The sequence below is a fragment of the Poecilia formosa genome, unplaced genomic scaffold, assembly GCF_000485575.1.
Source record: "Poecilia formosa unplaced genomic scaffold, Poecilia_formosa-5.1.2 Scaffold113, whole genome shotgun sequence".
NCBI lineage: Eukaryota > Metazoa > Chordata > Actinopteri > Cyprinodontiformes > Poeciliidae > Poecilia > Poecilia formosa.
This window is the reverse complement of record NW_006800052.1, coordinates 878,158-898,285: the sequence shown is the minus strand read 5'-3', so window position 1 is coordinate 898,285 and position 20,128 is coordinate 878,158. Positions and strand designations below refer to the sequence as shown.

General features: G+C 43.9%; 2 protein-coding genes across 3 annotated transcripts in view; one reads left to right on the top strand and one right to left on the bottom strand.

Annotated features, from left to right (window-relative positions):
• Window positions 1-785, top strand: part of LOC103143607 (bifunctional purine biosynthesis protein PURH-like) — a 1,446-nt gene extending 661 nt beyond the window's left edge. Inside the window, exons 2-3 of the mRNA XM_016675373.1 lie at window positions 197-393; window positions 489-785. Of these exons, the coding sequence (XP_016530859.1) occupies window positions 197-393; window positions 489-608 (317 nt within the window). The 3' untranslated portion in view covers window positions 609-785. The remainder of the gene's footprint in view (window positions 1-196; window positions 394-488) is intronic.
• Window positions 786-1,232: 447 nt separating this feature from the next.
• On the bottom strand, window positions 1,233-19,647 carry LOC103143542 (fibronectin-like). Of its 2 annotated transcripts, XM_007560114.2 has the most exons (46): window positions 19,318-19,647; window positions 19,036-19,161; window positions 18,699-18,830; window positions 18,394-18,525; window positions 18,167-18,304; window positions 17,934-18,080; window positions 17,676-17,846; window positions 17,339-17,521; window positions 17,027-17,203; window positions 16,592-16,747; window positions 16,342-16,470; window positions 16,089-16,232; window positions 15,251-15,372; window positions 14,581-14,749; window positions 14,303-14,479; window positions 14,041-14,172; window positions 13,838-13,927; window positions 13,569-13,763; window positions 12,336-12,614; window positions 11,939-12,202; window positions 11,754-11,848; window positions 11,343-11,511; window positions 11,078-11,164; window positions 10,711-10,902; window positions 9,609-9,887; window positions 9,162-9,353; window positions 8,977-9,066; window positions 8,278-8,544; window positions 8,072-8,188; window positions 7,821-7,982; window positions 7,569-7,724; window positions 7,364-7,480; window positions 6,531-6,800; window positions 6,263-6,450; window positions 6,085-6,172; window positions 5,594-5,773; window positions 5,404-5,493; window positions 4,667-4,855; window positions 4,423-4,512; window positions 3,653-4,065; window positions 3,420-3,558; window positions 2,617-2,772; window positions 2,405-2,530; window positions 2,203-2,309; window positions 2,031-2,117; window positions 1,233-1,944 (listed from the first exon to the last, which is right to left on the bottom strand). In XM_007560114.2, exons 1-46 carry the CDS (start codon window positions 19,457-19,459, stop codon window positions 1,867-1,869), a joined length of 7,329 nt encoding a protein of 2,442 aa, XP_007560176.1. In that variant the 5' UTR covers window positions 19,460-19,647; the 3' UTR covers window positions 1,233-1,866. The 2 variants fall into 2 exon arrangements, with proteins under 2 accessions (XP_007560176.1, XP_007560175.1); XM_007560113.2 differs by lacking the exon at window positions 9,609-9,887.
• Window positions 19,648-20,128: the final 481 nt, after the last annotated feature.

Here is a 20,128-nt window from a genome sequence, read left to right as displayed (position 1 = left end):
ATTAATCGATTAATAAATTAGTTGATGATTGTTTAAGTAATTGATTCATCGCAATTAATCTTTTCAGTCCATCTACAGTTTGTCCCAAGCTGTGAGACTAGCAGTAGAAAACAGAAGAGTGTTTAGTTTAAAGGATTTGTGGTCTGTGACCAAAACGGAAATTGATGATGTTGTGTTTTTTTTTTTTTGTTTTTTTTTGTTTGTTTTTTAAGTTTTTTGTGTGGTTTATGCTTGCAGGGCCCAGACCTGGCTGTCTGGAAGTCCATGTACGATGAGGTGCCGGAGTCTCTGACGGCTACTGAAAAGAAGAACTGGATCAGCTCCCTGCAGGCCGTCGCCGTCAGCTCGGACGCCTTCTTTCCCTTCAGAGACAACATAGATCGAGCCAAACGGGTAAATTGCACTCTAAGCATGTACACGCTCTTTAGCATGCGTGAAAGTCAGCCCAGTTTGCAGAGTAACCGTCTCTTCTGTCTGTCCGTATGCAGAGCGGTGTGGAGTTCATCGCAGCTCCTGCGGGCTCTGCTGCTGATGAGGTTGTGATTAACGCCTGCAATGAGCTGGGCATCACTCTGGTGCACACCAGCCTGCGACTCTTCCATCACTGAGCATTACCAACGTTTCTGATACTGAGACATTCCTACTGTTACTGTTGTAGAAGTGTAGAAATCACTACTAGTTTTTTTTTGTAACACTAGCTGCGTTCTAATATGAGTGAGCAATAAAGTAGCTGTGAATGTAGAATGTAGGTAATTCAAATAAATTGCTGAGTAGTATTGTTTTTATTCTTGTGGTCTGTTATCTTCCTTCTCTTTAATTTTTAACTTGGTATTTAGTTGCATTTTCTAGTACATTATTTTAAGTAATTTTGAATTTATCGCATTTTGAAAAATGACAAGTTTGTTCCACCAATATTTAAAAAACAACCACTTATTTTAGTATCACGATTCTCTATAGAATATGCATGAACAAATTCGCAACTACTATTTTTGGTCATATTGCTTGTTTGATTTCGAAACTCGGCTTACCTGAGTGTTTTTATACTAATTTAAAGTTGGCAACATATGAACAAAATGAATGTTAAGTAGTTGATTGCATGCTAGCATTATTTGCTTTATACAAGACGGCAATGTTTCCCCCTCACCCCCCCAAAAAAAGAGTTGTTATTCCCCTAGTGTCTTAAGTTTCTGTTTGTTTGTAGAACAAAAAATAGAGATGATCATACAACAACATTCAAAATTTAGAATCTCTCCAGCTTTATTAAAACAAGGGACTTTTGTCAAAGACAGAAACAACATTGGCACTGACAAAGTACAAAAATAGACCGGTTCACATTCTCACAGCCTAGTTCAAACATTCGAATAGCGTCATTAAAGGGATGAACTGGTAAAAAAAAAAGATGTTAAAGGTTCGTCAATCACACACAGTGCGACCCTTCCACCTACAAAACGAAGGGTTACAAAAAAGAACCAGATGCTTGTAGACAATTAAAAATGCCAACTACTTTGCATTCTTAAACACAGTGCTTACTTTCTGACGATGTTTTATGATGAGTAGATCCAAAACATGTCAATGGAAAACAAATGCCAGCTGGATAAGTAGCCTTTATAACCTTATTTACATCTAGCTGTAATGGGTCATTAGAGCCCTCAGTTCAGTCATTAGGCAGGTGTTTTCAACAGTGAACTGACTGGCTTGGAAAAAAAAGATCTGGACAGACCAGGCAGCAGGGCAGGAAGCTACGTGAATGTGCCATAGAAAGTGATAATGCAGTCACACTAACAGCATGGCTTCTACAAGGTGAGACAGTGCAGCAACTGAGGCGGTGACGGAGCGAAAGCAAGAGTCACGCGACCGTACGAGAAGTTACTTCTGCGCATTTTGATGAGTGATTCCATCCGCTAGCAGCTCAGGTCGGAGGCACTCGATGGGGCAATGGATATTCTGAAACATAAGAGTGCAACGTCAACATGAGGAGTTGATGAAAAGAGCTATATTCAATACTTGTAAAAAATATATATTCATCTCACTTTTCGAAGTGTGTTTTCTCCATATCTGACAGACTCCAACAGGGTGACGTCAGAGCCTGGTCTGCGGCAGTTCTCACACCGCCATCCCTGTGAGACACAAGCATGCACACACACGTCAATTAAGGCTCCATCTAATTCACCACAAATAAACTGAAGGACCGATTTATCAAACCTGTTGTCCTCCATCGCAAGTGCAGGTGCAGATAGCGCCTAGGTACTCCTTCTGCCACTGGCTGCCCACCTGGTAGGTTTTGCCTTCATCGTAACACACCGACGCGTCTGTGTGAAAAGGCGCGCACAGTAAAACTCGGCTGCATCGGAAACTCCTCAACAACGGCGTCAGAAAACGTCTCTGGGTGCGAAAGAAGCCTTACGTGGTTCACACTTAAATTCTCCTTTGCCGTTTCCCAAGCAGGTGCAGCTCATGAGGTGTCCGTTCTCGGCCTGGCGATCCCACTGCTCTCCGACGCGGTAGTTCACGCCGTTGTCATGGCACCACTCTGCAATACGAGACAAACTTGTAACGGAAATCGAGAGAAACCTGCTCGGTTATGTTCGAATATGTGAGCACCCCGCAAAAACTCACTCGATGAATCGCATCTGAAGTGACCGCCGCCCAGGCAGCGGCACCACAGCTTGAAGCCCGTCTCGGACATGCGCTCCCATTCGCCTCCGACGTCGTGGTAGGTGGCAGTGAAGGCGTCGTAACATGGGTCGTTGGTGGTGGGGACTCCACTCGATACTGGCAGAAGATTAGGATTGGGAATTTAAATTTTTAAAAAATCACAGATCGACATCATTTTTGTAGTCTGCTTATAAACACGGTTTCATTTTCATAGTATAATGTTGAATATCTAAACAAGTCTCCAGAAATATGAAATCTGATCTGAGAGTTGCAAGTTGTTTCAAATTTATCTTGAATATTTTTCCATCTTAAGGGGTTTTTTTTAGTGAGAATTTTCTGGTTGAAAAGAAAAGGGATTTTAAAATTTGTTTTATATTTCCTCTGGCTATAAATCTGGCTAACTTGCTAAGTATCAACATTTCTGAACTGCATCCATGTGCTGAAGTCTATGCTGACAAAAGTAGAATAAAAAAAAGAGAAAAAATTCAACAAATTTCATTGTTTAAGAACATCATTTACAACTTTTCTGTCATTTTTTTATAAGATAAAATATTTCTAATTAGTTTTTGTAATATTTAATCCCAACATTTAATGCCATTACAGTAGTAACGACTACGAGTCTGTTTCTGCTGCATATTTTCCCAAACGGATCAGAGATGTTATATTTTAAGACATTTTTGTTTTGTCTGCCCCGTTTGGAGTCCAGACTCCCCAGCAGGTCATTGCAGACGCTGCATCGCTATTTCCCCGAACACTGAGCTTACTTCTGTTTCCAGCTGTGACTTTTTGCTCCAGAATCTTGTGTTTGAGCGCGCCCAGCAGCGCCTCCACTATCACATTGTAGTCTTCTCCAGGAGTGAGTCCTATCAGGGTGGCGGTGGTGGCTGTGCTTGGCAGGCGGGCCTGTAAGATCGGGAATTGATTGAATTTGAAATGAGTTACATGGCTCCGGCTGCATGCTGCGCTGACTAAAATCGTTTTGGGTTTCGCTCCTTACCGTGAACATCTTCTCATTTCTGCTTGTGAGAGGATTGCAGGACAGGAGGTAGGAATTGCTCTGCCTGTAAGGCTTCCAGGAAATGCTGGTTTGAGTCTGGGCTTCCTGTGGCACTCCTGTCTCGTTAAAAAGCGAGGCTCTGATGGGAAATTTGAGCTTCACGACAGGCTGCCTATGGCCTTCTGCATCGGGGAGAGGGACAAACACCAGGGGCTCACGGACTTGCTCATTGGGCGACTGCGGGTTGCCTCCATTGTTGTTAAACTCTGTGTACTCCACACCCCCAACTACATCCTGGTTGGGTCCCGTAAACTGGACTTGGTTGTCTATGTGAGTTTCGGGCACATCCAGCCTGTCGCCAGCACCGGTGTGGTACGGCGGCGGCAGAGGCTGGGGAAGCAGGGAGTCTGGCTCTGGGCGGGAGAGACGAGGTTAGGGAAGCAAGCAGGTTAGATGAGGCAGAGCTACGGCGAAGCTAATTTGTCACAGCCACACAGGACGCGGCACATCTGCAGCTTTGGACTAAAACGCAACTATTTCATGACGTAGCGCTGCAAACACACGCAGATATTTTTGAATGACATTTGTGAAGACATTCAAACTATAAACAGGTATGTTTTTAAAAGAGCCAAACACTGTTTGAATGTAGTAGGCTTTCTACAGCAAAAAAAATGCATTTGAGCAAATAAAAGGAGAGGCTCAAATCTAATATTTTTCCAACTCATTTACCTGCAACCACTTTGTTTTTAATATAAAATGTAAATACTTACGAGTCCTGATCCTTCCCGCCAGAGGTGTGCTCCTCTGTCCGTTCTGGATGACGATGATCTTGATGATGTACTCTGTGGCTGGTTTCAGACCTGAACAGAAACATTGCACATCACGTATAGTTAATTTATTAGTGCAAAAAAAAAAAAAATACAAAGGGTGGCTACTTTGTTTTAAGAAGACTTTGGTACTGTTTAACTCTGAAATTAGATCGTATTAGTTGGACAAGAAATGATTTGGACGTACCAGATATGGTGGCGTAGTTTTGGCCAGCGTGGGGTTGTGGGATGAGCTCCTGCGGGGTTCTTCCCGTCTCCTCGTAGGTGATGTAGTATCCGGTGATTTGTGTGGGAGGTGGCTGCCAGGTGAAGGAGATGGCAGTGGGGGTCAAAGATGTAAACTGGAGGCCGGTAGGAGCCTGAACCACGGGTTTAACTGCAGAGAAAAAAAAACCCATCATGCGTGTCATGAACTATTTTCAAAAAATTAATTCTCCCCCTTTAAGTTTCGACAAATGATGATTTCATTTACAGTAGAAAATAAGTTGCTGCTTTGCTGCTCCAGGACCTGAATGACTTGCCATTATTTATAGAACAATGAATGCAGAAAATCGTGAAGGAGAAAGTCCTTCCATTAGTTCATGTCTTATGTTCTGGTGGTAAAGCAACAATTAAAATATGGATCCTTTTTTTTTACCTTAAAAAAGGAAAGTATACTTCAAATAAATCAACTAAAGTTTTACAACAAATTCAGTATGTGTTGTTATTGTGAATGTTGGTGTAGTCCAAGTCTTGCTACTAACAAACTGTAAAAAAAAATAAAAATACTTTACACCTACTTAAAAGAAAGCGTATCTTTATTGTGCATCACTCTTCTTAGTCAACCATGTCCATGTGTGACTATAAAGGTCCAATTATGCAAAATTACCACATTGATGCTTCCCAAGGTGTCTAAAAGATAAGGCACACCGACTTGTTTTATACCTGTGTGACCCCGGAGAGTAAACGGAGCGCTCCTTGTGTTTCCATTCAGAGTGTACAAGTTAATAGAATAAGTGGTTCCTGGCCGCAGACCTGGAAAAACACAGAAACACGCACACTGTGAAGTGAGACCTATCCAACAAACCACTTCAGATGACAAACCAGTTCATTTAGCTGAGAGATGAGGCCTAACCGGTCAAAGTGTAGGTGTACGTGTCTCCTGGGATGGTCCTTCTGATGGTGTCACGAGAACCGCTCATAGGCGTAGCTTCAAGGAGGAAGCCAGTGACCGTCTCCCCCTTGGAGCGCCAACTCAGAGTTAAAGAGGTTTCCTTAGAATCGGTGACGTGTACACGGCGAGGAGCGCTGACCTCTGCATTGACCAAGTTACAAACAGATCAGTGAGTTCTGCAAATGTCTACATCATGGTGGAAGAGCCTTAAGCCTCATCTGTCATTTCTTTATGCTTTGCTTCCAAGATGCCGACTGTTCTTGTAATCTGTCATGGAGGCCTCTTCCCTCTGACCTGCCAGTAATAATAACTCCACTAATGGTTCTTCTGACCAAATAAAGCCTCAGATAAAGCCAAAAAGAAAAAAAAAAAGGAACTAGAAAGATTACAAAATGGCTTCCTCTTGGCAAACAAACGATGAATACATTTTGGGAAGTAGAGAAGCCACAGACCTTCCAGTGTGGTTGCCTCTCCTTCCAGTGGTCTGCTGGTGACAGAGTTCTTCAAGGCGTAGACCTGAATCTGATACGTTGTTGCAACCTAAAGGACAAAAGACATATTACTGATGTGCCACCACTGAATAAAATGTATTTATCTCAGTTTTCATTTGTGTGCAAGAACGTTGTTTACCATAAGCCCTGGTACAACCACACGCGTGGTGTCTGGGGCAACGTTCATTTCTTTACGGGGACTGTTGATATTCTTTGGGGTGACGACCACGCGGTAGCCTGTCAGGCGGGCGTTTGGAGCCCGCCACGTAATCGTGAAGACAGACGGCCCAACCTCAGAGACCATCATGTCGGTCGGCGCAGGGATTACTAAAAGAAAGCCACCGAAGCAAACATTAAGCTTGCATGTACGCGAGTCATGCATAGGAATGTGTTTCCTAAATGCCTACCTGTTGCTTGGGTTCCCACTAACGGCGTGCTGGGAGTCCGGCCGTTGTAGGCGATGACCTTCACTGTGTACTCAGTCCCAGGACGGAGATCTCTCAGCACAGCGCTGTCCTGATCACCTCTGGGGGCCGGGCGAAGTTCTCTCTCTCCCTCCTCTGAGCTGGAGTACAAGACGCGGTAAGACGTCACCGTGCCGTCGGGTCTGTCCCACGTGATGCGCATGGAGGTAGAGTCGATGTCGGAGAAGATCAGGTCCTTGGGATGGTCCATGGCTGCGACACAGAAGAAGGAGGATGAAATATTCCTTTCATAGCAACGCTTGAGCTTTAACTCGTTTTGTTCACCATCTATTTTTACGTCTTATCCTGTTCCCAAAACGAGATTAACTCCACAAAGTGTCCATCTTTCAAGATCTTTTTAACTCCAACCTTTACGTTGTTTAAAACTGTCCATTTCCTTAACAGGCATTTTCACAATTTGTACACTGTCTTTACAAGGGCTGCATCCCAAAAGACATGACTTTACAATGTTGCTGTAGAGACTGAGAACAGCAAATCCGTTGTTTCTGTCTTGTGCTAAACCGGTTTCTAATTGATGGAATAATTCTAAAGGAGCTTTAAAATGAATCTAATTATTTTGATTCAGCTTGTCCGCAGATGTCCATCCTATCCTGTCATTTTCTGACATTTCTCAAGGATTTTCTTTTCTTTCATACATCACATTTAAAGTATGTTTTTCTATTATATACAAGCCTCTTGTATGCATCAAACACATATTTTTTTTATCAAAGCAGCCCTATTCTTGCATCAGTTTCAGATGTTTGAATTACACTAACCAGTGAAAGCATTCTCCACAACAGGGGAGGAGGGTTGTCCACCATTGCCCAAGGCAGAAACGCTGACAACGTACTCAACTGTGGGCATCAGACCTATGAAAGACTTCTCTGTCGTCTCTGCAAAGCAAAAGTAAAATAGGTCAGTTTTTGAGGAAGATACCCTTAAGTATTTAGGAATGTTATGTAAGAACATAGCATATCTTACGGGGAGCCACTACTTCAGAGAAGGAAGGTCCCAAACCATTCTTGGGGGCAACTGTGATTCTGTAGCCTCTGACTGGACCCTGAGGCGGAGACCAACGCACTTTAATGCCGTTGTCGGTCACATCGGTGACCCTCATGTCAGTGGGGGGTTCGGTATCTGAATAAAATGGGAATTAATGAAACGTTTAGATCCCTTCTAACAATAAGATCTCTTAAAACTGTGTATTTTTTTTTCTTGTTCCCATCATAATACCTGTCCTGTGTGTTATGTAGACAGGCCTGTTGGAGGCAGGGCTGTCTCCTCGTGCTGTGACGGCATAAACCGTGATGGTATAGTCAGTGCCGGGCCTGAGCCCAGTGATGGTGGCGGTGGTCTGGGAGCCTGGGATCGTAAACTCCTGAGGAGATTCACCACCTAGAAGCAAATAAATTAAATGTTGCCGTCGAACTTTGCACTTTTTGCGCAGTGTGGACCGCATTTGGAAATGAGTCACGACTACACACTTGTGCCTCCGTAGGTGATCCTGTAGTTCTTCACTTCAACAGAGGGGGCGTCCCAGCGGATGGTGATGCTGGTAGGTGTGGATGACGTTACCTCAAGATCAGTGGGTGCATCAGAGACTGAAAAGCAGTAACAGAAAAGAGGTAAAAGAATGACATCGGTCATAATCAAAGATTAAAGGGATCTCACTTCAAAAAAAAAAACTCACTGGTGGCTTGCGTTCCAGTTAGAGGTTGACTTTCCTCATTGTCGTAGACGGCGTACACATATATCATGTACTCAGCCTCGGGTTCCAGTCCGGTCACAGTGAAGTGGTTCTTGGATGGGGGCAGCCTGTCGTCCTTGGCTCGCCCACCGCTTGTCTTCTGGTACCGAAATCGGTAGCCCGTGATAGGAGATATGGGAGCCTGCCACTGAACAGTGAAGGAGTTGGTCCGGATGTCGGTGAAGCGCAGGTCAGTCGGCGAGTCCAGAACTGGAAGGAGGTTTTAGGAAATTGAACTGAATTGGAAATCAGCATAAAAACAAATCTGGAAAGAAATCTAAAACAACAGTTTGAAATGACTTGGAGGCCGTTTCATTTTAATAAATGTGGACAAGGGAGAAGAAATTAAAGCAAAAATTCTTAGCAGACGAGCGGAAAGTTATGTCTTTAAGTGATGTGAATCATCCATTCATTGGGTTTTCATCTATCAGCTGTTAAGATCCACACAGATTCTCACAAAGACTTTCATAAAGTCTGGAGAACTACTGATCGAGAACAATATGAGGCCAGGGATGGTTCTGACAGGTCTAAACTATATGAAACTACATGCAGTTTTCACCATATAAATGATGAAAATTGAGTTTTTGTCATTTTCCGTCAGCTTTCACATCTTCATAAGACAGCCTACTCCGTAATACTCACTCGTTCTCTGAGTCCCTGTAGCAGGTTCACTTTCTCGTTCACCGTAGACGCAGACAACACTGATACGGTACTCCGTGTTGGGCTGCAGGTCTTTATAGAAAAGAAGAGAAATAATAATAATAATAATAATTGCAACATGTAATTTTGCTGTTGCAACAGACACCGTAAACTGTGTGTTGTCTTACTCTGCAGCAGGAAGGTATTAGTGGCGCCACCAACATTGACTTCCTTTACGTCGTCGTCCGTGTTCACGGGGTGGTAGCGGATTACAAAACGAGAAATTTCACTGGGCGTGGCGATGTTGGGGATGGTCCACGTCACTCGGATGTGGTCTGGACCCACACCTCCAAACTGCAAGTTGGTTGGAGCTGGCACAGCTGGAAGAATGGAAAATTGAAGGTTATCTATGGACAAGACATTATTTAAATGAGACACTATGCACATTTTACAGCTAAATTCAACAAAAGGCATATGAATGGTTTGATTTGATGAAAGGAATAAGTCAGATTTTGTAGAAATCGGTATTTGCGCATAAAAATCGACACAAGGGTCAAACAAATAAAACGCAGAGTGTGTCGCTGTGTCTCTGAAAATAAATTTCCCTTGAATTAAGTGGTAAAAAAAGAAATCACCAGCTTCGGTCTGTTTTGTGTATGTGGTCGGCTTGCTCTCTCCCTCCTCTGTAACTGTGACGATAGTGATGTCATAGTCCACGCCGGGCTCCAAGCCGTGAATCGTGTAATAACCAGCGGACGCCTCCACCATGTCTTGAAAGATGGGCATGCTCTGGCCTGAGGTAACTACCGTTATGCGGTAAGCAGTGATGGCGGTAAAGTTTACAGGGATCCAGCGCAGGCCAATGGTGGTGTCAGTAACGTCGACGAAGTCAACGTGAGTTGGGACGGGGATCTCTGAAAAGCGGTTAGAGCAGTTCCCAAGCACAGGCAAAACCAGACAGAAAGGAGAACAGAATTACATCAGCAACGTGTCATTCCAATTAAAGCAGTCAGAGAAGTACTGGGTAACAGAAGCCATGCCAAACAACAACACAGCAAATGAAAAAAAAACAAAAAAACAACAGTAACCATCAATTAAAATGAAAAAAATGCATGCAGTGTTTAAAGTTACTGGCCATGCTGGAGAGTTTGATCCCATCATGTATTAAATGTGATCTTCATGCAGTTCACGGCTCATCCAGTGATCATGTTAGTTTTAGCATTTAGCACTGCTTTTGCACAAAGATTTAAAACCTTCTTGAAGGTTTTTAATATCTGGCTTAATGTTTGACAAACATTGTCCTTGCCTGAGATGGAAAGCGGCTAACAGTGTTTTTGCTGTATTTACCAAAATAAGACAAAAATTTTGGATCTATCCTCCACTTCATTGTAATAAGAATCAACCTTTCTTATGGTCTTTATAGGAGGTTTTGGGTTAGTTTCTGTTCATCCACAAGATATTTTTACTTGTATACAATTACCTGAAGACTGGCTGAAAAAGAGCCTTACAACAATTATAGGAAATCAGGCTTCTTGTTGTTAACAGGGTCTGTTGTGCTGCTGCCCCTGCTATGTGTTTTGTTTTGAGATTTTTGGTTTGAAACTTTTGCCCAGAGATGAGAACAAAGATACAGCTTTAGGTTATTTGAATAATAAACCAATCTGCCTACTAACAAGACGCTTTCTTTTGGCACAGCTGTGAGGTTAACAGGGAAAGATGCCTTCCTGGCGGCTCTACCTGGGGTGACAACAGTGGATATCGGTACGCTCTCCACTGGTCCCTTGAGAGTGAATACGCTGACGTTGTACTCCACCCCCAGGTTGAGGTTTTCTAGAAGGCATGTGTTTTGATCCGCTGCTACAAACTCCTCCAAAAAGTTCCCTCTGTGGCCACTGCTTGGCGTGCTTGTCACTCTGTAGCCAGAGATCCCTGCGGAGAATAGGGGAGTGAAAGAGTTTTGAAAAAGTTGGACACATTATCAAATGATTGTGAGAAAGAGGTAATGGAGACATTCGTCCAGGTGGGCTGGGGATCTAAAGCCAAGGTCTAGACTGGGTCCCATCCAGCAGCTTGGCGGTGCGTGGGGTGCTTAGTCAATATTTACCTGATGTCCTGGAGGCTGTCCAGTAGACCGTTAGATCTCCCGTGTCCGGGTTGGACACCACCCTGAGGTCAGTTGGAGGAGACACAGCTGCACAAGAGAAAAGATTTTATGCAGCTGTTAAGGTCTCGCCAAATTGTTTAAACAGTGCTGCACTGGCTCACATAAGCATTACATCATTCTGGCTATAAACACTTTAACAAAGATTCATGCTGAGCAGCCGTTATCAGATCTGTTTTCACTCCAGTCAAATGAAATGCAGACGCACTGGTGACAACGTTGCGGGTGATGGGGTTTCCACGGTTGCGGCCGTTGAAAATGGGTTGAACGCTGTAGGTGTACTGAGTTCCTGGGTACAGACCACTGATGTCAATACGCCCAGAGTCCGAGGTCTCTTCTCTAGGAGATTCGCCTTCCTCACTCGGGAGCACAGAAAGCTGAAGAAAGCAAAGAGAAAACGTTGTGATCAGCAGATACTCATAAAATGTAGCACAGCATCTAAAATCCGCTCACAACTGACCAAAGCGACACGCTGAGATTTCAGAAAACAACTAATCTCCTGGGGTTACTTGCCTAACTAATCAGCTTCGTATATTGAAGAAGGAGATGTAGCTTTTCACTGATGTATAAAAACAGCGACAGTTTTGGAGTTATCGGAGCAAAACGGCGGTGACCTTACCTTGTAGCTGAATCTGCGAACAGGTATCCAGCTAATAATGATGGAGGTGTCTGTGACCTCGGTGCTGAAAGGAGGAGCATTTCCCAACCGAGGATCTGCAAACAAGACAGAAGACATGAGTGAAAGCTCCACATAAAAAAAGACATTCTAGCCTGGGGTGAAAGTTTTCATTCAATTCAACTGACTGGTAGTGAAATACGCAGTGGTTCCCTCGCTCAGCTCATTGTTCTGCACAGAGTGTAACTCTGCCGTGTACTGCGTGTCTGGGCGCAAATTCTTTAAGGGGTACTGTGTGACCACTCCGGGGATTCTCCTCTCAACGGGGCTGGAGCCCTCGATGCTCAGGAGGAGGCGGAAACCAGTGACAACAGCGCGGGGAGCATCCCAGATGACCAGTGCGCTGTCATGTCCGATGTCAGTGAAACGTACGTTTGTGGGCGAGTCAGGTTCTGCAGGGGAAAAGAAGACATAACCCATGTGAAAAAAATCTGTCTGTGTTTTGTAATCTGTTTTATTTCTTTTTTTTTTTTTATAATCTGAGCTTTGAAGTTTAAAAAAATAAATAAAAACAGTGCCCCCTACTGGTGGATTTTTCTCCAACAAGCGGCTGGCTCTCAGAATCGCCTCTGACGGCATAGATGTAGAAGCGGTAGAGCGTTCCGGGCTGCAGGTGGGTAATTTCAGCGTACGCGTTGGGGGAAACGGGCAGCTGAAGGGGCCGCAGCTCGGTGCCGTCCTGGCCCATTGGTGAGAAGACCACCCTGTAGCCGGTAACCTCGGTGGGTGGACCCGCCCAAGTAATGCTGATCCTGGTATCTGAGACCTCGTAGAACTGCAGGTCGGTCGGCGCTGGGATCTTTTCTGTGGAGAGGAAAAGATTTGGTCACACATAGTTAAATATCAGGTGTTTCTCATGACGTTTATTGAAACTCTGGAGAACAAACATCTGTTAAGCATTACTTCTTACAAGGATGAATACTCACTTTATGGTTTAGAGCAGCTATGACTTTTGCCTCATTGGTATTTGATGATCTGTGTAACCCAATAGCTATTCTTTACTTGTCATGTGCATATTATTTTTTATCATAAAGCAAATGATCTGTGAAATATTTGCAAGACCTCTACCATATTTATATTAGACAAGGAAGAAAGGTAATAATAATAAATAAATAAAAAACCCAAGTGTTTATAATGATCAAAAAGGAAACATCCAGCTTGTTTTCAAATTCCAAACTTGAAAGGTAAGTCCAATAAAGGTTTTAACAGTTTCCAAGTTGAGCTTTTGCCAAAGTTTGGCTCAAACAAGGTGGAAAATCCAGAGCAAATACTAAAGCAACAGAAGGAATGAAAGTGATAGTCGGCTTCCTACAACATCTGTTTTTATTTTTCAAGGATTGATTTCCCAGTCCAGCCACAAGAAAGTAAAAGAAATGATGATCTTTTATAAACGATGTGCTAAGGATTTATGAGGTGTTTGTGCTTTAGTAGGGGTGTTGGCTCCATAAGCATTTGTCCTTCCAAGTGTTAAAACTTTATCTCGAAAGGCTTTGCCGTCCCCCTCTCCCCCCATAAATCACGTGCTTGTCAAAACTCAGACTGCGAAGATGAGAAAAATATTTAACTTACTATTGAAGTTATATAATTGATGCCTGACAGCTTGTTTTAATAACCTTCCACATCGTAAGAATTGTTTTTCTAAATCTAATCAGCTAAACCAAAGAGCCATCCAGCTTCATACGTGTGGTGCTGAATTTGATTATCTGTGCAGTTATCTTATTTGCAACATATCGCAAAGCAGTCACTTATAATGTGTACCTCGTCTTTGCGAGCCGGCCGTGCTGACCCGCACAGAAACAGGCTCACTCTCCAGGTTTTCCTCCACAGCATAGATACTGACGTTATAGAGGAGACCTGGGCTAAGGTCCACCAGGGTTACTGAAGTCTCCGACTCAGGGAGGATGAGCTCGGTGCTGCTGCCTTCCTCTGACGGAGTGTAAACCAAGCGGTAACCTGCGAGCACATGCACGGAGTTGACTTACACAGCCCAAACATTCGAGTAATAAGCGCAGAAAGCCGGTTGTTACCGGTGATCGGAGCCTGAGGTCTGCTCCAGCTGATGCGGATGGAGGTTTCCGTGATCTCATCCACGGGAAGCAAAGTGGGTGTATCAGGAGCTGGCGGAGGAAATCAGGGAAGTTATGCAAACAAATTTTACAAAGTTGGACAAAATTTGATGTATTCTCAATTTTCTTGTTATTTAAGAAGAGTGGTAGAAATTTTTTCCAACCGGTGGTCTGTGAGGTGGTCAGGATGAGGTTCGGGTGTCCGTCTCCCTCGGGCATCTCGTACACGCTGACGTTGTATCTGCGGCCAGGCTCAAGATCGGAGATGGTGACCGACGTGGTGGTGCGGGGAACATCTGACGAAGCACAAAAAGGTTTGATGAAACACCCAAGAGGTTATTAGTTACAACACAGCTCAAACAGTTAAATGCGAATGTGCTTTTCAAGTTTATTCCAAAGTAAATTAATTCTGAGTCAAACACTCACCCAGGTACTTTGGTGTAGAGCCCTCCTCGATGAGCTCATACTCCAACCTAAAGCCAGAGATGGTAGAAGAAGCCGAGGTCCACGACACCACAAAGCTGTTGGAGGTGATCTCTGTTATCGACTCAGACATGTCCACAATCGGCGGAGGTGGCGTCGTCTCTCCTTCCCATGTCTCCACTTTTTGGGATTAGTTGGGTAGGGGAGAAAGGCATTTTCTTTAAGGAAGTGTTCTTGATTTTGTGGCATTCAAAGATTGTTAAACCCTGCAGTGAACTTACAGGAGCCGTAAGCGGTTGTAAAATCGAAACGCGTGACCTCGCGTTGCCCAAAGTGCATAATGCTGATCAGCTGACCCTCGTAGGTCACACCTGGACGCAGTCCACTGATGGTGTAGGAATTGAGGTGGCCAGGAATGGTGACCTCCCTCCATGGGTTGCGACTGTTTTTCTACAAGACAGAGTAAAAAAGACAAAGAGCTGAAGGCTTCCAACTCTGTTTTATGATGAAGAATATTTCCTCTCATGCTGCTGAGAAGCTTTACATAAACAGAGGTGACAGTAAGCTTGTTAAATGAAACTAACTGCATCCATGAGAGCTCTTCAACTTAAACTAATGATCCTGGAAGTCATTTGATGATAGGCGGTGTCCAACCTGGACAGGTTACCAGTCCGTCAAAGAACCAAACTCAGACAAAAAAAAAATGCAACATTTCGACAGGAAGCACTCAAAAGAAGGCTTCACCTGCACAGGGAATGTGTGTAAACTAGCTGGAACAACAGTATGTGTCACAGAGAGTTCATGGACTCAAACTTTGGACTAAATCAACAAAGACTTTCCACCTCATTCACAACTTTTAGCCACAAACTCTATGCATTCTCACAAAAAAATAAAAAAAATAAAAAAATCACCAGGGAAGATAAAATTCCTAAAAATCTCAGTGTGACTTACAAGTCTCCATTTGAGGATGTACTGGGTGACATGGGTAGACGGTGGCACATTCCACTGAATGGGGTGGGAGTCTGGCTGGCTTCCTGCTTCTGTTATGAGCACCTGGACGGGTCTGGAGCCGCCTGGGGAGTATCGGCAGCAAATGGTCGAAGAGGCATCAGTAAAAAGCACAAAATGAAAATGTGGCTTACATAAAGAAAAAGAAAAAGACTTGTGAATAACATGACAGTGTGACCTGCGGAGGAGACCCGGGGACTGTTTGATGAGTTACAACTAAACGATTCAGAGTTTTGGGACAGAATCAAACCGCCAGACGACGCTAAACCGGCTCAACACCTACTGACGGCTGACAGTCTGAAATGACACCTCCGCGTTATATTCATCACTTTTATTTGCCCCCTCGTTCTCATATGAACTCATTGCACAGGCTCACCGGTTGTTCACCCTGCACAAACAGTGCATGGCCCTGATAGAACGATAAGCATCACAGCTGTCCCTTTTTAGGTCAACATTAGCTCCTCGACTCAGTTCAAAGTAACAGTTTAGGCAACTTTTGTGTAAATAAGGACAGGAGGTTTCCCAAAACTTTTGCCTGTACAATGAATTATTTTATCTGAGCAGGACAGCAAACATTACTCAGCAACAGGTGGGGGAGGAGAAAAAAACAAACAAACTGTAAACTTCAAAGGTTAAAGGAAATGACAGGGGTGTTGAGACTGAAAAAAACAAATCCAGCAACAGGAGCTCTGTTTTACATACAACATAGGATGGTAGGTAACTTTGCAAGAAATTAGCATTCGCTAAATTCTGATGTTTATGGAAGGGCATTTTCTCTTACCTGGGTAGGCCTGCAGCGGTTCGCATCCCATTTCTCCTCTTCCTTTGCCATAGCAAGTGCATCTGTAGTGATACCCACTGATGACTTTGTCCCACTGCTCTCCAATCTGATAGACCACATTATTTTGTTGATCTCTGCACTGATCTAGTAGAGGAAAACCAAGCAGATGGGAAAGCTGAGCTGGTTGGACAGAGAAGGTTGGACGTGGAAATGTGGAGCATTGACCAGCGAAGATAGTGAGCCACAACCCAACCTATAGCATCGCACTTCCAGTAGCCGCGTCCCTGTCCGAAGCAGGTGCAGTTCATCATGTGACCCTCGTTGTGGCGCTTAGAGAACTGCTGGCTGACTTCATAGGTCAGGCCATCAACAACGCAGTTGTCTGAACACATAAAGAGAAGCATGAATTTTCTCTCCAAACTCGAAAGCTTTCAAATGCGCGTCTTCTCAAGACAACTTTAAATCATCTTTATTTCAACTCTGCATGGAGTCAGTTGTCTCACCTCGCAGCTGCGAATGGGCAACGCAGTTCCACTCTCCACGGCCATTTCCCAGGCAAGTGCACTCCATCATGTGACCCATGACGTCATGCCGTTTGTCCCACTTGTCTCCGACACGGTGCATCACTCCGTCATTGGTGGTACATACCTCCTCGTGGGCTAATTAGGAAAAGAGTAATTAAATGCATAAAACCAACTGTTTTTTTTGTTGTTTTTTTTTCTTGCGCGTGCAGTTCAAACAGTTCCGTTTAGAGCTGTGCTACATTTGTGGATGTGATAGCCTTTACCAGCAATTTTTTCATACTTAATTATTTGCCTTGGAAAAACAGAATTTAGATAAATTAGATAAATCTTCTGGAATATTTTGAATCTTTTTGCTTAATATTATGAATTTACTGGAAACCTGACAAAACATCTGACAAAACACTTCACACTAACCAGCCATGGGGCAAAATCCAAAACGCTGGTCCACGTCATAGTTGTAGGTGGTACCGCACCATCTCATGCCGTCACGGCGTCCATCACTGGTACAGTCTGTGTAGTTGCGACCGCTGTAGAGGTACGGGAAGTGGCAGAGGGCACCATTGGAGTTCCCACCTTGTGTCACCACAACGGCTGCAATTTTCACAGAAATGATATAGTTACTCCCAAGCTCTAATCTGGCTAACGGTAACAAAAGTCAACACAACACCTCGACAAAGTCACTGTCGTTGTTAAGGTAAAAACGACATCTCTGCTTCAGAGTCTCACCAAATTTTTCTGTGCAGAAGGAATACTGCTGATCTCTCTCGTAGTCGGATGTCGTGGAGCACCAGAGCTGCCCGTCAGTGCGTCCATCTGAAGTGCAAGAGTAGTACGTCTTTCCCATGAAGACAAAAGGGAAAACACACGACTGGCCATTAGAATTGCCGCCGTACGCCTGGTTCTTGGCCTCTGCATGAACATGAGTGGAAATAATTTAGTAAGAACAGACATAAAGTGACAGAAATCAAAATTGAATTTGCGCAAAAAATTCAGTTTGCACTACAGCGGTACCCTATTTTTCAGTGAGAAGCATATTTTCTGTTCCATTTCAATATACACTCACCCCATTCCTGACAGCTGACTCCATTGCCCAGGCATGTACACAACATCTGTTTGCTGCCCTGGCTCCTGATCCAGCGGTGCCCGTCAAAGTACGAGGAACCAGAGTCTGTGCGGCAGGTTCCTTCGGCGGTGGGCACATGATGATGCAGCAGAGCCTGGGTTACACCAGTGCCTGTTAACAGATCATCAAAACCATGTCAAGGACTAAAGTTACAGGATATTTATTTGTGTTTACATGACCGCCTTTAACAGAACTCACCTCGGCCTGTGCTCTGTCCTTGACAACTCGATTCTCCCCTGCCGTTACCCAAGCACACGCACTGCATAGCGTTTCCCCTGATGTCAGTTTTTGTCCAGGTGTCTCCGATCCGAAAAGACCTCCTGGTCTGGGGGTCATTGCAACGGTCTGGTTCGGAAATAGTGACAAATGAGCTGGCGCTGAAAAATCAAACCAGGCCTATTTGCTTAAACGCAGATTCAGTTCGTACTTACTCCTTGAGGTACAGCTGATACGTCCATTTCCTTCTCCAAGGCAGGTGCAATCCAGCATCATCCAGCCTTGGTATGGTCTTTCCCAGGTCTCACCAACCAGATACGATGATGCAGCGTAGCTGTCAAAGCATTTTTCAGCTGGAAAGATAAAAAGCAGAGTAATGGGTAAGCACGGTTCAGGATTAAACGGTTAAAAGGGTTTTAATGCTTTCAGGGGAGACACTCACCCACAGGTTTGCATGTCCATTCTCCCTTGTTGTTCCCAAGACAAACACACTCCAGCATGTATTCACCGCTCTCATGAGGTTTCTGCCAAGTTTCCCCAATTTTATAAGACCTCCCACTATCATGGCAACGGACTGTCGATCACCAAAAGAGGTTTATTATTGATATAACAAATATTACTTTTGCATCTTGGACACGCATCTAACACTAAAAGGCAACACGGTGTCATGCAGCATTAATAAACAAGTTCTCTGTCGTTTCACATCGACATTTGTCCTGTGAGCTTTAGAATGAAAGTGTAACCTACATGCTATGGTACAGCTGATCTTTCCAGAGCTGACGCAGGTGCAGTCCCACATCAGCCCGTCCTTTGGTCTCTCGTAGATTTCTCCCACCCGGTATGTCCGGGCATTGTCCTTATCGTAGCAGGTCTCGTCCGCTGAGACAAAAAAACAGAGGAAGCACAAAGGTCAAGAGTTATTGTGTGGCTATCTTGGACTGTTGTCCTGTATTTGTGTAAAAATACTCAAATCTAACATCTGGATCTTTCAAGCACTTTTACTTTGCTTGTCAGTGCTTTAATGAAAACGTCTGAAATTGTTGACATTGGCTTGGAGAGGTGGACTTCAGATTTTTTGACTGACCTGCAGGCTTTGTTTTGCACTTGATGCCCGCTGCTCCATTGCAGGTGCAAACCAATGTACTTCCACGGTAGGGTTTCTCCCACTGCTGGTTCCGTCGGTAAGAGTTACCATTCTCCTCACAACTGTCTGAAAAGTAAAAACGTGAAACCACACATTATGAGCTGCAGTTAGCTTAAGTTGAATCGCTCTCAAAACAAACATTAGATGCAACATCTCACATTTCATTCCAATCCGTAAGTTTAAAAGCATCACAAAGTCACACACGAAACAACTTGTGTTTACCTGGAGAGAGAGCAGATGAGTCATACAGGTCTGGATACACTTGATACTGACCGGTTTGTCTTTTGCTCTTCTTCGGGGCGCAGTGGACTGCGCTACTTACGCACAGCGCAACCAGCAACCCCGTCAGTGGGCCACTAGTCATTTTGTGGATGGACACGGATTTTAATGCAAAATTTAATAATAATAATAATAAAAAAAAAAGTTTAACTACAAAAAGAGCATCTACAAAAACAGGAAGACAGAAGGAGGTGTGTAGAAGCCAAAGCTTGGAGAGATTTTTTTTTTGGAGATTCAGTTCTCTGCGGCTGCCTCTCCAGGCAGTTCCGACTGCAGCTTTTGCACCAGAATGAGGAGAGGGGAGAGAAGCGGTTTTATACCAGGACGCTGCTCTGCCCCTGGGGGAGGGATTTTTACTGGAGTTTGGGTCATCCTCCTGCGAGTGAGTAATACTCACCAGTCACTTTCAGTGCATGAAATCAGTCAAAAATAACTGTAAGGTGTAAAACTAGTGTCGAAACTACAGAAACGGACTAAACATTTGTGTATGAATTGTTCTAAATTCAAGATAGCAGTAATTTATTGTACTGATAAATCAAGTACAATATTTATTCTACCGCCATCTACTGGTATTTTTGTGGAAGGACGGCTGCACTTATTTTTATTCAAATTAATTTCAGTAGTGTCTTTACTAACATCTATCGCAGCATGCAAACATATTTTGTCCGTAAAGAATGTGTAAAGAATATGCACCCTTTCAGAAAGAAAAACTAAATGAAGTGTGGGACTATAGCATGGTAAAATAAAGTCAAAC

Excerpts from the sequence above, each read along its gene's own strand:
- LOC103143542 (XM_007560114.2), bottom strand. The coding sequence starts at position 19,459 with ATGACTAGTGGCCCACTGACGGGGTTGCTGGTTGCGCTGTGCGTAAGT. Across the intron at positions 4,513-4,666 it reads AAACTACGCCACCATATCTG|GTCTGAAACCAGCCACAGAG; the intron begins GTACGTCCAAAT and ends GTTTCTGTTCAG. Across the intron at positions 2,118-2,202 it reads CTTGCGATGGAGGACAACAG|GGATGGCGGTGTGAGAACTG; the intron begins GTTTGATAAATC and ends TGTGTCTCACAG.